At 50.7% G+C, this 15788-nt stretch overlaps 1 protein-coding gene across 1 annotated transcript in view; it reads left to right on the top strand.

Annotated features, from left to right (window-relative positions):
* Positions 1-4509: 4509 nt before the first annotated feature.
* Positions 4510-15788, top strand: part of PLXNC1 (plexin C1) — a 139004-nt gene continuing 127725 nt past the window's right edge. Inside the window, exon 1 of the mRNA XM_065887163.1 lies at positions 4510-5568. Within this exon, the coding sequence (XP_065743235.1) occupies positions 4510-5568 (1059 nt within the window). The remainder of the gene's footprint in view (positions 5569-15788) is intronic.

The following is a 15788-nucleotide window of genomic DNA, read 5'->3' as shown; positions in this document are numbered from 1 at the left end:
CTAGGGTGGCAGGGTGATGTCCTGGACACCACTGTCTCTTAAAAACATCTGACCTTTTACATCCTTTCCATAGGCAATAGTTCATCTATCCCTAAAGCTGAGTGAAGGCCCTTTTTTGGCTTAAAGGGAGTCATTGGATCTTGAGTAAAGAATTGTTACTTTGCACAATTGTATGTCCGCTGGTGAATGACCATGAGGACAACATGATGTCCAAAGGACAACTGTAATGTTGGGAGTGAAACCAAATTCCACCTACTGAAGGAACACCACTGAGCCTTCATCTCTTTAAGCAAAGGCACGGGCACCATCACCGAGGTTAAGGGTGATCAGCAATTGTCTGGGGCCATGTTGGGTGGGCAGGGAAGACGAGGCACCATGTTCCTTCAGCCACATCTTAACTGTGCCTTTGACTGACTTTCCATGTCGATTGAAGCATATCAATTCAAACTTATTAAATGGCTCTTCATCTTATCTGCTTTCAACCATCTACTCATCAGCAGACTAGAAAGGAGCCTGGCTCATTTTTTTCCTGTCAGTCACAAAGGGGGCTAGAGGCTCTGATAAAGTCCTCGATGTGGAAGACCACACAGACTTAGCAAAGCTGTGGAGAAGGGAGTGGCCTGTCTTAAGTCCTAGACAGACAACACTGGAACTATTCAACCCACTGGGTGGTGTTTCCCAGATGCCTCCCAGGGGGTTGTAGCTACATAAATAAGGTATAAAGAGAATTCATTGGCCGCCAGAACTAATATTCTTGGTGACTTTCCATCTCTGCTGGCCCAGTCATCCCTACAGACCACTGTCAGAATTTTTTACGTCAGAAAGTAAACTGAAGCACCAATGATAGCCACCTTATGACTGTGACCGACTGCCTGCCAACCGGTTCTTAATGTCCTGAGCCTCAGCAGGAAACCACGGAATCTATAAAGTCCTGTCCAGCAGAAGTGAGTCTGGATGTGGATGGTTTGGTTAACCCAGATTGCCTTTGGTGCCTAAGGGAGTTGATATTTTCTCATTATGAAGACTTTCCCATCTAGTGAACGCTACAAATAAAAACTGCTCCGAATCAGTCTGAACTGCCTGTTTCCGTGGTAGCAGGCCTCTGTCTGGAGGGTAAATCTGCACCATCGTCCTTTTCTTGGGTTTCAGCCAGTTGTGTTACAAGGAGTTCTGAATGTACGATATGTGACACCCAACAGGATGGGCTCCATCAGTTGGAGAGGGGAGTGTTGTCACCGATGGGATTTGCACCCTTGGCCAGACAGCGGTGTCCAAGAGAAAGTGATCAAAAACATACGGAATCCACATGCCTAAATATTTATTTTGGTTGTTCATGTTTCCCACCGTTTTCAAATGTGAACTTGTGTCCTGAAGGTGGAGCTTTAGTACACAGGAAAATTGGAATGGGGCAAACATGTTTGTACAAAACAGGGTAGAATCAGCAAAGAACACAATAATATGCTTCCTAGTCTTCTATATTTTTCATGCCAAAAAGGAGGCACAGATTCTGATTTCTTTCACCATAGGAGCCTGCATACAATTAAATGGGAGAGAAAAGAGGCCTGCTCTCAAGAGCGGGGCTTATGCCCAGTAGAATGGCAAGAAGCTGTAGCCATCAAAGCCACTTATGCTTCTTGGTGGTAGTATTTTTTGAGATGTTTCTTTTTCAAAACGAGGCAGCAATGAATTGAGTAGTGATCAAAATGCCGCACCACAGAGTATGTTTAATCCAAATAGCTCCCAAGATGGTCGGCTCCTGATTGTACCAACTCTACGGGACTTAGAGAAATTACTTGGTTACCAGTGAAGTAAAACTATCTCCAGAATGGAATTGAACTGTTGCTTCTCAGCACATAACAACACTGCCACAGCCGGCTCATGACAGCAGTGAAGCTCATTGTGTTTCTTCATCATTCACAGGGAACATTGTCAAAATACTGGCACGTACGTCCCCTACTATGCTGTGAACGGTTCTGTGAGCTTCTGCAGACGCTTCTGAGATTTCCGGCAGCGCAAAAATTCTTAAAACATTTCAGGTGGGTAGGGAATGGGGGGAGTAAGGCCTGATTATTCTGGAGCAGAGAGCGTCTGATTAGCCTTGCCTAAGATCTCCTGATTCACATCCACCTGGTAGCTCTAGGCCTTCCCCTTCCTCTCTCCTCACGGGTACCCCACCCGCTGTCACTGCAGCAGAAGGAGCCACCTGACACTCGTGGGAAAGCATTTGCTGCCTCCTGGCAGGCAAAGATAATGTTACCCAGCTTCAAACAAGGAAATGATGAATGGAAAGATGACCACTCTGAATTCAGAATATGAGAGCTACTGCTGGAATGATGTGAGTCTTTAAGTGCACGTCTAGGGCCGAAACCCCAGTTCCTCTTCTGCTGCTTGCTTCACCTCACCCTCCTTTCCTCAAGCCTTCCAGACCTCCTTCTCCTGCCCTATCCCTCAGCACTGGGGAGAACTTGGAGCCCTGCTGTAGAAGTTTCAAACCTGCAACAGCTGCTCCTTCAGGAGCATGTGCAGGAAGCCCACGCACCCCGCCCCACCCCCAAACAGATTCTACCTAGAGCTGGGAAACTGGGAGGGGAAGGAAGAAAGGGGTTGCGACCAATTAACCTCCCTGGGGCCTCTGGCCTGGAAATAGCCTGAGATGGGACAGAGATCCTTTCCCAGGGGTGCATAGGGTCCTCGGGGTCCCCCTGCTGCACCCCCTGGATCACCCGCTAGACGGTAAGGGTGCTGGTGGTGCTATCAGCTGCCTCAGGACGTTGGCAGGTATTGTGCATCCTCTGGGGCCCCTTTCTGAGAAATCATGAACCTACACCCAGGTGTGCAATGATTAAGATACTCACTGTGCTGCAGAAATTCTTGGTGGTTTGGGGGGCAACCCAACTGGCATTTGCCCTCTGGGTGAGTTGGTGAGACCTGAGTGTCCAAAGGAAAGAGATGGGAAAGGAGGAGACAGAGGGAGAGCCTCTAGGGAAATAAGGGTACTTGGCTCTGAGATTAGAAGGCTGGGCTGGCGAGGTAGGTTGGAACATTTAACTTGGGGAACTTTTCTGTCTCACCTGCTAAGAATGATCTCCAGGTAGTACTGTTAAGATCACAGGTGGAACTGTGGCTAGAGGGGGTGGTGTAAGCCCTCCTGGAGCTAGATGGAATTCGAATCTCAGTTCCGTTGTTTGCCATCGGTAGGACCCCGGTACGTTCTGTAACCTTTCCGTGATCATTCTCCTCTCTATTAAATGGAGGTGATAATAACAGTCACTAATTAATAGGGTTGTTACGGGTATTAAACGAGTCTTAATCCACGTAGTGAATTTAGAGCAGGACCCGGCAAGCAGTAAGTGCTCAATAAATGTTAGCCATGATCATTCAGGTTAGATGATGAGTAGAACTTTCAAAGTGCTAGGCTTGAAAGCCTGGGACTCCGTTGCCAAGGGAGATTGGAGAACCTTTTCAAATATGGGAGCTCTGGTCCCAGGGATTGTCCAGACCAGAATCTTGGCGCCTGCCTTTCCTCCACCCCATTCCTCTGACCCGGGGAAACCCATCCCCTGGCACAGGGGCGCCTTGGTCCCTTGAGCCTCCGGCTCGCCACCGTCTCCCGCGCTCCTCCCCAGGGCCTCCCTCCCGCCGCTCCACACCTGTCAGCCGCCCTCGCAGCCTTCCAGTGGCCCGAGATCCGGGCCTCAGCTGCAACCCTTCGGGGCCCTGGGTCCCAGTTCCCCGAGCCTTGCGTATCCCCTCCCCACCCCCGCCCCGCTGCTCTCGTAAACAAAACCCGAACGTTGGAACAGCCCCGCAGGCGGACAGGCGCAGGAGCCAGCTCGGTGCACTGTTGGCGCGCCCCGGGAGCCCCGGGCGAGCCAAGGGGCGATGGTGGCGGCCGCGGCGGCAGCGGCAGGCGGCTCAGCTTTGTTATGAATAGATGAAAGAGGCCACCTACACAGTAACCCAAATTACGAGACCTCCCTCCTCCCTATCTCACCGAATCAAGAGGGGAGGGAGATGGGCGTGGAGGGAGGGAGGGCGGGCGGCTAGGAGGCGGAGGGCGGAGGGCGGAGGAGGAAGAGGATGAGGAAGGGGGCTAGTTGCATCCCACTTTCACAATGGGAAAGTGAAACGCACAAGCGCACCGAACCTCTCCAGCCCTCCCCGCTTTCCTCGCTCCCCTCCGCCCGTCCCCTCCCTTCCCCTCCGCGCCTCCCCTCGAGCGCCAGCGCTGCACAGAGAGGAACTCTCCGGAGAAGGAGGGCGAGGAGGAAGCGGCACCGGAGCGCGCAGGGCTTGCCGCCGCCGCCGCCGCCGCTGCTGCACAGGCTGCCGGAACGAGCCCGCCGCGCGCCGCCCTCCCCGCTCTCCTTCCCGGGCGAGCTGCTGGGATGGGGCGGCCGCAGGAGCCCGAGCGCGCGCAGGAGCCGCCGCCGCCCGCGTCTCAGTCGCCGCGCGCCTGAGCCGCCGTCGCCGCCGCGCGCCCTGCCCGGGGGCGGCCCCCCCAACCCCATGGAGGTCTCCCGGAGGAAGGCACCGCCGCGCCCCCAGCGCCCCGCCGCGCCTCTGCCCTTGCTTGCCTATCTGCTGGCGTTCGCGGCGCCCGGCCGGGGCGCGGACGAGCCCGTGTGGCGGTCGGAGCAAGCCATCGGAGCCATCGCCGTGAGCCGGGAGGACGGCGTGTTCGTGGCGAGCGGCAGCTGCCTGGACCAGCTGGACTACAGCCTGGAGCACAGGCTCTCGCGCCTATACCGGGACCAAGCGGGCAACTGCACGGAGCCCGTCTCGCTGACGCCCCCCGCGCGGCCCCGGCCGGGGAGCAGCTTCAGCAAGCTGCTGCTGCCCTACCGCGAGGGGGCGGCCGGCCTCGGGGGGCTGCTGCTCACCGGCTGGACCTTCGACCGGGGCGCCTGCGAGGTGCGACCCCTGGGTAATCTGAGCCGCAGCTCCCTGCGCAACGGCACCGAGGTGGTGTCGTGTCACCCGCAGGGCTCGACGGCCGGCGTGGTGTACCTCGCGGGCGACACGAACAGCTGGTACCTGGCGGTGGCCGCCACCTACGTGCTGCCCGAGCCCGAGACGGCAAGCCGCTGCAACCCTGCGGCGTCGGACCGCGAAACGGCCATCGCGCTCAAGGACACGGAGGGGCGCAGCCTGGCCACGAAGGAGACGGGACGCCTCAAGCTGCGCGAGGGTGGGGGTAGCCTGCACTTCGTGGACGCCTTTCTCTGGAACGGCAGCGTCTACTTCCCCTACTACCCCTACAACTACACGAGCGGCGCCGCCACCGGCTGGCCCAGTATGGCGCGGATCGCGAAGAGCTCCGAGGTCCTGTTCCAGGGCCAGGCAGCCCTCGACTGCGGCCACGGCCACCCCGACGGCCGCCGCCTGCTGCTCTCCTCCAGCCTGGTGGAGGCCCTGGACGTTTGGGCTGGCGTGTTCAGCGCGGCCACCGGAGGGGACCAGGAGAGGCGCTCCCCCGCCACCACGGCACTCTGCCTCTTCAGGATGAGGGAGATACAGGCGCGCACCAAGACCTGCACCTGGGACTTCGAGGCTGAGAACCACTGCGTAAGTCCTAACCCCGTGACGCTGCGGGGAGCGCTCCTGCTGCGGAGCCGCCGGCGAGGCAGAGCCGGAGGGAGAGGGTTGACCTTTACCAGGTCCCGGATTTACACAGCCCGGCGGCGGCCGCCCGACGGCCCTTGTCTTACGGTCTCCGAGACCTCGGGCTACTCTAAAGCACGGCCAGAGGTCCCCGAGGGAGTGTAAGAAGGGAGGTGGCGAGGGTAGGAGTTAGGCTCAAAACTCTGGTGGCTGCATCCCATTGCCATCCTTCTCTGTCCAAACACGGGCGCTTGTTTGGGTCTGAGCCTCGCCGCGCCGCTCCCCCGCCCTTCCCTAATCTCTTCCCCAGGTGTGTGGTCTTAGCGGGCGTGTGGCTTTGAGCCTTGCCCTCAACGGCGTTACCAAACACAGTGCCCTAGGCAGAGAAGCCCCAGAACCTAAAGGACTTGCCACACCCCAGTCTTTGTGCCCCCCATCTTCCCCCCACCAACCCCGTAACACGTGTGATGTTGGTCTGAGGAGTTGGTAGCCTGTTCGACATGGGTCAGCGCTAGCCTGGAACAGAGGCTCAGGCTTGCGGGAACAACCCTCAGCGTGACCCCGTGCAAGGGGGCGGGGCTGTGGCTCTGCTGAGCGTGAGCTGTGATCTCCAGCTGGGGGGAGAAGCTGAGCAGGCTGGAGGTGGCTTTGTGGGTAAAAAGCCTCGCCCTAGAGGGGAGAGCAAGAGAAAGTGTCGGGGTACTTCAGGCAGTTTCTGGGCTCCAGATTGCCTGACTAGATCGCGCGGCTCAGAGGCACCACCCTCCCATGCAAACGGAAGAGGTTTCCCCTGGGTTCCCAGGGCAGCCACAGCTTGACTCTTGAGATTGGCATTTCTTTGACTGGAAAATAAAGCGGCGGTTCAAGAGGATTCAGTTGATGGGGATTATGGAGCCATTGTGCAGTTCTCCGTGGCCGTCTTCCTTCCAAGGCTGCTGGCACGTCAAGTCCGCATATGGCTCCTGAGAGGGGAGCCTGCTGAGCGCCTCCTTTATAACTGGACGGAAATCAGAGAGCAGAAATGAACGGCTACAGGTGTTGCCATTGTTTTGATATAAAATGCGTCAGAGAGGAAGGCGAGAAGTCTCCACTTGGAAAAACGTGCTGTGTTGGTACATTTGTTGTGTAATCATAGAGGGGACGTTGGCTGTAAGGTATATTAATAAGTGTATGGAAAGACACTCCCATCCCCACCCACGCAGAGCACATCTTACCAAATATTAGCCCTATTACCCAGAAAGAAAAAACAGGTCTCTTGCAAGGCCCCTTAGAATGGTCATTTGCTTCTTCCTCCTTGCCCACTACTTGTGTACTGGGGCACACGCATAATACCTTCATTTAGTTACTGCTATAATTATTTTAAAGCATAAATAACACAGAATGCTCCCTAAATGACTTTGTCTTGCTATACAAGTATAATTTAACATTTAATATCTGTCTTTGTGAGAGCCTTATTATGTAACAGTTCAAGTTTGGCAAAAATCATCACCTTCGACCTCTCCGTTGAAAGACTTGAAAGTAACCCCTACATATTACTTGGTGTCGAGCTTTAGGCACACTTGGTCTCCGGGGTTATTGACAAGACAGCTCGGAGGCCCGCAGCAGGTGATAACAGTGGAAGTCCAAGCTTTGCCATCTGACAGCTGTGTAGATGTGTGGAGCCAAAACATTTCTCTTTACCGCCTTTCTGTACCCACTGGGGCCTGGAGGACTTAGTTCCCTTCCAAACCCAGCAGGCACCCTGAATGCACTCACTCAGAAGCCACATTTTGGCTTGATCAGGTGTTCCTGCTTGCGCTCGGATGAGGGGAAGGGAAAGTCAGAGAGCTGTTGATCCATCTTCACGGGGAGGTTCTGGGAGGTAGCTGCCCCTTGGAAATCAAGCAAGGGATAAACACTTGCTGCCAAAAATCTGGAATTGGAAAAATAAATAATTAAGGTAGGTCCCTCCACAGCACGTCTTGCTGCTGTTGTTTATGGAGAGCTCCCAGTATGCTCAGAGCTGCGGATTCTGAAAGACGGGGTCTCTACCCCCTGAGCTTGTCATCCGAGTTAAATAATATACTCCGGTTGAAACAATAGCTTGTCACAGCTGCACAGGTAGGAACTTGGAGTTTTGCAATGATTCTTTAAGTAAATTCCTTGCTGCTCTTATGAGTTAAAAAGCCTTAGTGGAATTGAATTTCAGGAGAGGTTTTGAATGAAAAAAAAAAAGGCGGTCGTTTTGATGAAAACGCTGACAATTTTCTAATCTATTAAATAGGCAGGTGAGACTTACACAAATATTTGTGCTCTGTGCTGGGTGCCACTGATTCTGCCATTGAAAGGACAATAGCAGGTGGCAGCCCCATTTAATGGGGTTATGGGATCAGTGTGCCCCTGGTTGTCACTCAGAACAATGATGTCATTGGGTTGCATTTGTTCTGTGGTTTATTTTCAGGTTTTCAGTGTGTTTTGGAAAAGGCATGCTGAATTACAGGTGCCTAAGATAGACAAAACTTGAAACACTCTAGAGGGAGCCTCAGTAGATTCTAACAGTGGTTCCTCCAGAGCAGACACAGTCATTTTAACAGTAATCCACAGGCAGCAAAGCACAAGGGGCTAGATTTGCTTGCCTTCTCCTGCTACCCCTGGATGACTCGGTCTTATTTTTCATCTTCAGTCAACCATGGGTAGGAAAGTGACAGGAGTGACTGGGTTGTGTTTTCTCATTTCTTGGTTCTCTCCTTATCTCTTGTTGGCTGATTTGCTGGCCCTCAGCTTCTCCCGCTAAAGATTAATTTACAAGATACTTGTGCAATGAGTGTGTCCTCAGCCGTTCACACGTTGGGCCGTGACATTTTCTGTCTTGCCTCCAACTTTGAATCTCCTTTCACAACTATCGCAGGAGAGCTTCAGCCTGTGAACGTGCCCAGGCAGCCGAATTCTGTAGACACTCTCTAATAATCCTAATAAATATTTGTACGGCACTTCCTCATATATTACTTCTTTTGAGGCCCTCATCAAGTCTAAGGTTGATTCTCTGAGGAACATTCTCATTTACCTGTTGAGGAAGCTGATCACTTAAGCAACTTGCTCAAGAGAGCAAAGGAAGCGTCAGAGCCTCCAGCGTAAACCCAGGTCTCACAATATCTACTTCTGTATTCTTTCCACCACTTTGGTGCTTCAGACTTCCCCTTCAAAGTCCCCTAATTAGAGGCAGTAACCAACCTCCCCTTGGATATGGGGTTGAGGCTGGAGGGTGCCCCTTGAAGTGTGTTTTAAAACTTAAGGTGATTTTTTTTTTATTCTATTCCATAACATATCTATGTGCTTGGGTTAACATAAAAAGGGAATGTTTCAAATGATGTACAAGTTAACCTCCTCTTGTTTCTGAACTCCTGTTACCCTTGGCATATGGTAGAAAAGTGTGTACACCTGAGTTTTGAAGTCTGATTGTTCCAGATTGTTTGGCCGCCATAGTTGGGTCCTGGGGTTGCTTGTGGTTTAAACGTGGTGGCCACCCCCTCTGTAGTTACTGAGGGTGGCATGTTTCCTACTGTGTTGGCCAACAGGACTGACTCTTCTAGTTCATTCTACCACTTGTGGAGAGACACACCCGCTTCCTCCACACTCACATAATTCCAAAGCCTGACACAATTTAACTGTCATGCAGACAACCACAAAACACTCACATGCTCTCCAGCAGACAGTAAGCCAAGACACTTCTAGCTACTGCATGCAGAAGTGATGTCCCAGGGCCACTCGGCAGTGACCCTTATTGACCTCAAAATCCACAGTCTTCCTGCAATGTTTATTTCTTCTTTAGTTTCTGTTATGATCCTGTCTAGCCACTTTGCAGTCTACAGACTAGATGGTGAATTTTACCCCCATACACACATTTGATATGCAAGGGAGATTTAAAAAGCCCAACAACCACTTAGAAAGAAGGAAAAGCCATCATAGCGACTACTGCTGGATGACTGTTATGGCCACGCTTTGTGCTGAGCACTTCACATGCCTTATTTTTGGTTGATTCTCATAATCACCCTATGGGGCAAGGCTTGTAGTTTATGATTATGATTTTGTGATGAGGAATTGAGGCCTGGAGAGCTTTGGTTGGTCTCCACAACTGGTACATGGTAGAGGATTGAGGACCTGGGGCTGTAACACAGCCATGGACAGTCCAGCCTCACAGACATTGGGTTCTGGTGTCAATCCTGTCCTACATGGAGCCTGCTAGGCCCTTGCAACTGCTCTGGGATCAGCTGTTTGCTGGGCATAAGACGATAGAGCAGAGAATCCTTGAGTGCCAACGGGGTTTCTGGGTCTGCGTGTTTGAGCACTTGAAATTCAGACTTTGGGAGGGTTGTAGTTCCTCAGTTGTCAATTTCTAGGTAGTGCCGGCGCGTTTTGTATTCAGGCTTATAAACGACCTCAGAGAGACTTACAGGACCTTAAAGGAGGGCTCCCAGCTTTTGTTCTCAGACAGAAGAACTAGCTCATAAACTAAATCCAGAAATCTCAACCTGTTAAGTCTGGGTTACAGGCGCTCTTGTCTTTATTAGCAGCCACAGTTAAAATACAAGCCCCAGAAGGTCAGGAACCTTGTAACATTTTGTTCTCTGTTGAACCCAGGGTACCTAGCATAGCACCTTAAGAAATACTTGTTGAATTAGTAAATGGGGGATCATGTTGGGGATGCTTTCTGTTGTTGGCAGCCACACTTTCCTGAACCTGGCCACCTCATACTCCCTTAACCATTGTCTTTTTCTTGGTGTCTGATGTGTTGGGGCCTCTTTCTTCCCTAGTCCGAGCCTAACTGGCATCCTCCACTCCTCTGAAATCCCCATTCATTGGACTCACCAGGCTTCTGGTCTTGCCAATCTGGGAGTTAACTTTGACCATAGAAACCCAGCGTGGTTGGCACTTCTTTGGTATAATTTAATAATGTGCATGATAGTACTTTTCAGTGGACAAGAGGAGAGGGCTCTGTGCTGTAGGGCACAAAGCCCCTCAAGAACTTGTAGGGTTCTCAAGTGTAGTCTCTGGACCAGCAGCATTCAGCATCACCTGGGAACTTACTAGAAATACAAACTCTTGGGCCCCAATCAGAAACTCAGAGTAGGGTGTGGGACTGGCAATCTGTGGTTTAACAAGCTCTCCAGGTGATTCTAATACACATTCAGCATTTAGAACCACAGCTGTAAGGTATCAGTTTCCCTTGTCCTCCACCTGAGGCACCTGGGATAAGAATTTGTGCCACTGTTTTCATTGCAGCTTTACTTAGGGTCATCTAAAGTAACCAGCTAATTCCACTACCCTTATATTCCTTATCCTCTTCTAATTGCCCAAAGGAAATACCTAGAAAAACTTCTGAAGTCTTAACTGTTTTTGAGTTTAGAGTCGGAGTCTCAAGAATCTATAGGTCATAGTCAAATTAGCTCCTTCACCCTTTCGGACAGCAGTCTATTTGCATTTCATTCCAGGATGTGGGGTGCGGGGGAAGATGTCTAGAGCCTTCTACTGTGCTGTACACCACACCAAAATTCTCTTGAAGGATCTGGTCTTTACAAAGATCAATCCTGATACCAGTTTCAATCCTAATTAGGCACGGTTGGTTGCGTGAAACAAAGATCTACATAAGCAAGCTCAAACAAGGGGATGGGGCATTTAGTGGATAGAAACAGGTGGGATTACATGGAGATCTAGGAGGAGAAGCAGTGCTGTGCAGTGGTTGCCTGCACAGACTCTGGAGCCAGGTCGACTGGGACCACAGCTGCCACTTCCCAGTTGTGTGAACTTGGGCAAATTATTTAACCTTTCTGTGCTTGTTTCTTCATCTAGAAGTAGGGATCCTATTTGTTTCATAGGATTTTTGTCTGGATTAATGAGTTAATATGTATGAACGCTACCTGACCTATAGTAAATGCTGTGTATGTATTTACTATCATTACTATCATGACTATTTAGGAGTGCTAGGATGGGGCTGATACGGAGTGGGAAGGGGGTCTGGACTCCCGGCAGCGGAAAGGGGTGTAACAGCAGGAAGTGTGATGGATGCTTATTCTAAGGTTTCATTGTCAACGTGACTTAGCGTGGCTGCTTCCCTCAGTCCTGCTATGTAGTGACCACCTCGGCTTCCTCAAACATCTGCCCCTCACCCCCTCCACCTGAATGTGCCTCAGCCTGACCTGATCCCCCCACTCTGCCTTTCAATAGCATTTAACCTTCTGCATCGGCTACCAGCTGGCAACAGCTTTCTATGTTACTTAGTTCAAATTACCAGGAAAGAGAGAGAATGGGGTCCAACCCGTCCTTTCACTCCAGATTATGAGCCCTCGTTCAGGGTAGGGATTCATTGACCTTGGGGCAGGTGCTGACCCCAGGTCCAGTCAGAAGAAGGAAGCCCATCATGCAGTGGTCCCCGGTAGGTGTGTGGGCGGGTTGCCTCGGAACGGGAAGGTGGAAGAGCCACACCGTGATCACCATGTTGACTACAGCAGCATGGAATCATCTCTACCTCCCTTCAGGCTTCTCCATGGCCTACCTCTGTCTTCCTTGAATATGTGGTGGCACATAGCTGATGATCACTGAGGCCTGCTCAGAGAAAAACCGAAGCCCGCTGGGGCACAGTTTGTAGGCATCCTGGGTCTCACTTGTTTGTGGGAGCGGGGGCATGGTAGTGGTAAGATTTTTTTTTTTTAATCAATTGCACGCATAGTTTTTCTTAGCATTTTCATCAAGATAGAAAATTAATACTAATTTATATACTATCACAAAACCAAATAGAATTGTGACTTAAGTTTTACTGTTTCTGTAGTTGATGGGTTTGACTGTCTAATCAATAGTTACACGTAGTGTCTCCTCAGAGGAGTTACGAGGGGGATTTGACCCCAGCAATCCCCACCCCACCTCTCTGGCCAATGTTCTTATTGCAGAAGTCGGCAAACTTTTTCTGTAAAGGTCAGATCGTCAATATCGTAGGCTTTGCAGGCCACATACAGTCTCGATTGCAATTGCTCAACTCTGCCACTGAAGTGTGAAAGCAACCACAGGCAACATGTAAACGAACAAGCACGGGGATGTCCCAGTAAAACGTTATGGACACAGAAATCTGAATTTCATGTATAATTTTCACTTGTCATAAAATATTCTTCTTTTGATTTTTTTCAACCATCTAAAAATGTAAAAACTATTAGCTTGGCAGGGGGTCATTCAGAAAAACAGGCAGCAGGCTAGATTTGGTCCACAGCGGGTAGTTTACCGACGCCTGCTGTAACAGAAGGGGTGAGAGTAAAACAAACCTTCACGTTGCCCTAAGACATCGTGAGAGATTTAACAAAAAGGTGGTGCAGAAACCCCAAGAAGGAGTGTCACACTCAGCATGGGAGGACCTGGGAGGCTTCAGAGAGGTGATGCTGGAGCTGTGTGTGGCTTAAAGCCGAGTAGAAGAGGCAAGAAAGGGAGTTCCAGAGACAGGGCACAGCTTGTGCACAAGAGGGAAGTTGAATAAGCTTGTGAACCGCAGGTAGCTCACCCCGGCTGGGGAGTGTCCAGAAATGAGCATGCAGGGCCAGATGGCAAAGGGCTTAATAAGACTGGCCAAGATGGCTGGATTTTATCCTGATGGTCAGTTGTTTTCAGACTTTCTAAACCTGGGCTTTAAATCTTAAACCAGAGGCTCAGTATGAGAAAAAGGCTAATGAATCATCATTGACCTGCTGTTCTGGGTGAGGCCATTGCCAAGTGCCGGGGCTCAGGGTGAAGCAGGGGTGGGGAGGTTCCCAGAATCCTGCAACTCGCCCAACCCCCACCCCCTGCCTGTCCCTGTGGCATCTCAAAGGAACTTCTGGGACTCTGCTGAGCAGGGTGTGAAAGCCATGGCCCATGGCTGATGGAGGACAACAGCAGGGCTATAGGCAGACATGATCTGATTGTGTTCTAGAGAGATCACTCAGAAGAATGGATGAGACAGGATGAGAGGCAAAACCGCTGATTAGAAGGACCAACAAATACTTCTTGAGTTCCTGCTATGTGCCAAGCACTGTGAGGAAATACTTCTACCAAAGATCAACAGAGTAGACAATAAATATGCAGCAAATAAAGAGGTTATTTTTATATTAAAATGATAGCTAGCACTCCTAAAGCACTCACTTCGCACCAAGTATTGTCCTCAGTCAGCACTTTACCAATATTAACTCGTTTAATCCTCACCACGACTTTATGAGATGGGTAATGTCGTTACTTCCATTTTACAGATGAGAAAGTTAAGGCCCAGGCTGAGATGGGGGCCCTGAGAGAAATAACAGGACGTAAGAGAGCCGTGTTAGTTGAGGTGTTGGGGAAAGTTCTCTTTAAGGAGGTTGAGCTGCCACCAGGAAAATGAGAAAGGATAGCTGTACACGTCCCCAAGGGGAACTGGGGAGCAGTGCAAGGCCTCGAAAGGGGAAATGACTTGGTCATTCTGAAGAAGCAAAGGCTAGTGTGGTCGAGTTAGGGAGGTGGAGAGGGGAGAGTGTCGGGGGAAGAGGTTGGGGAAGGAAGCGGCAGCGGATCCTGTAGTCCTGGTGGGCAGTGGGAAGGAGCTTATATTTTTTTCTGAAAGCTTAGAAGAGCCTTTGAAGGGAAGCGACACCCCTGGATTTGGATTCCTAAATAAATGGCTGCCCTTTGGGGCATGAATGAGAGATTGGCCCCAGCAGAGGCTGGAGGCTCTCGAAGTAGTCCAGGTGAGAAATAACGTTGCCTTGGTCTAGAGCGGTGGCCGCAACGAACGTGGAGAGAAAGAGATGGATTGCGTGGGCCGCAGTAATCCAAGTGAGCGTGTTGGAGACCTGAACTGAGGTGGTGGCAGTGCAGGTGGAGAGGAGGGGGTTCAATGAAATAGCTTTTTAAGATGTAGAATTGAGAGGTGTTGGTGACCAATTAGTTTAATTTTCGTCGAGTTTTAGATATCTTTGGGACCTGCAGAAAGGGCCGTTAAGCAAGCAGTTGGCCAGGAAGTGAGGAATCGGGGATCCACTCTGTCAGCCTCTATGGAGTGCCAGCTGTGGGCCAGGCTCCGTGTTGGGTTCAACACGGTGCCATTGGGGCTGTAAGTGCCTGGAGGGGAGTGGCCAGGGGCGTCTCATCAGTGTTTCCCAGGCATCCAGAACGCCGTCTACTGCACGGTGGGCCCTCAATAAGTATTTGTTGAACTGGAAGGAAGGTGCTCTCCATCTAGTGGAGAAGATGTGCTTACAGCTCAGCGAGATAAGAGCTTCCAAGAGGAGCCCAAGCCCCTGGAGCTGTGTTCATAGGAGGAATAAAAGCCAGGTAGCCTAAAGAGAGGGGCGTTTCCCTGTGACTCCCTCACCAATGAGGCCGGATTCCTGGTCTTTCCCTCCTGCCCCTCCAGCCTGGTCTTGGAAGAGTCTACTCGAGAAGGATATTCTCTCACACATCAACTGTTCCTAATTATTCTGCACTGATGTCCTTCTGAGGTTCCTTTGCCATCAGCGAGCAATCTTAGAAATTGGATTCCACGTGCTGGTCCTTGCTTCTCTGAGGCGTCAGGAGGGCTAGGTGGCCCAGAGCAGCTGGTAGTTATAGGTGTCACCCAGTCTCAGTCTCCTGGCCTTAGCAACACCTCTGTGCCCCTCCCTCCCGTGGAGCCCTTGTGGTGTGGACCTCTGGGGAAGCCTGTAGATCCCTCCTCAGAGCAGTGGTTTTAAACACATAGAATAAAAAGAGAGAGTTGCAAAATGAACCAATTATATTGATCTACAGATATATCAAAATGTTTTTTCCAATATGAAATAGAGTAATATATCTTAGCACGTTAAATAGCAAGATCTAGCAGCGGTAACTACCATCATTTCAAAGTAGCGATAAGCACAAATGATATTTTGAGATACCTGCAACAACTATAAAATGATATGAAAATATCTGATTTCTTTTGATGACAGAGTCACAGGTTCAGTTAATATGACTCTGGTCTGCATGCATAATTAAATGAAATGCTGAATTTCAGTCAGTTCGCTAAAATAGGATTTTTTTCTCATCTGGTTTCATGGATTCCCGGAATTCTTTGCAGGAACTGTGGATGTCAGTGCGGTCCCCACTCCAAGCACTCATTCCGTTACTGTGTGTGTCAGAAAACCAATGACAAGATGCTGCATTTTGTTTCAAAACTCATTTGATTGGCTTAGTTTGACAATAGG

The sequence above is a fragment of the Phocoena phocoena genome, chromosome 11 (genome assembly GCF_963924675.1).
Source record: "Phocoena phocoena chromosome 11, mPhoPho1.1, whole genome shotgun sequence".
NCBI classification, from domain to species: domain Eukaryota; kingdom Metazoa; phylum Chordata; class Mammalia; order Artiodactyla; family Phocoenidae; genus Phocoena; species Phocoena phocoena.
Note: the sequence above shows the minus strand (reverse complement) of the source record. Positions and strands in the feature narration are given on the sequence as shown.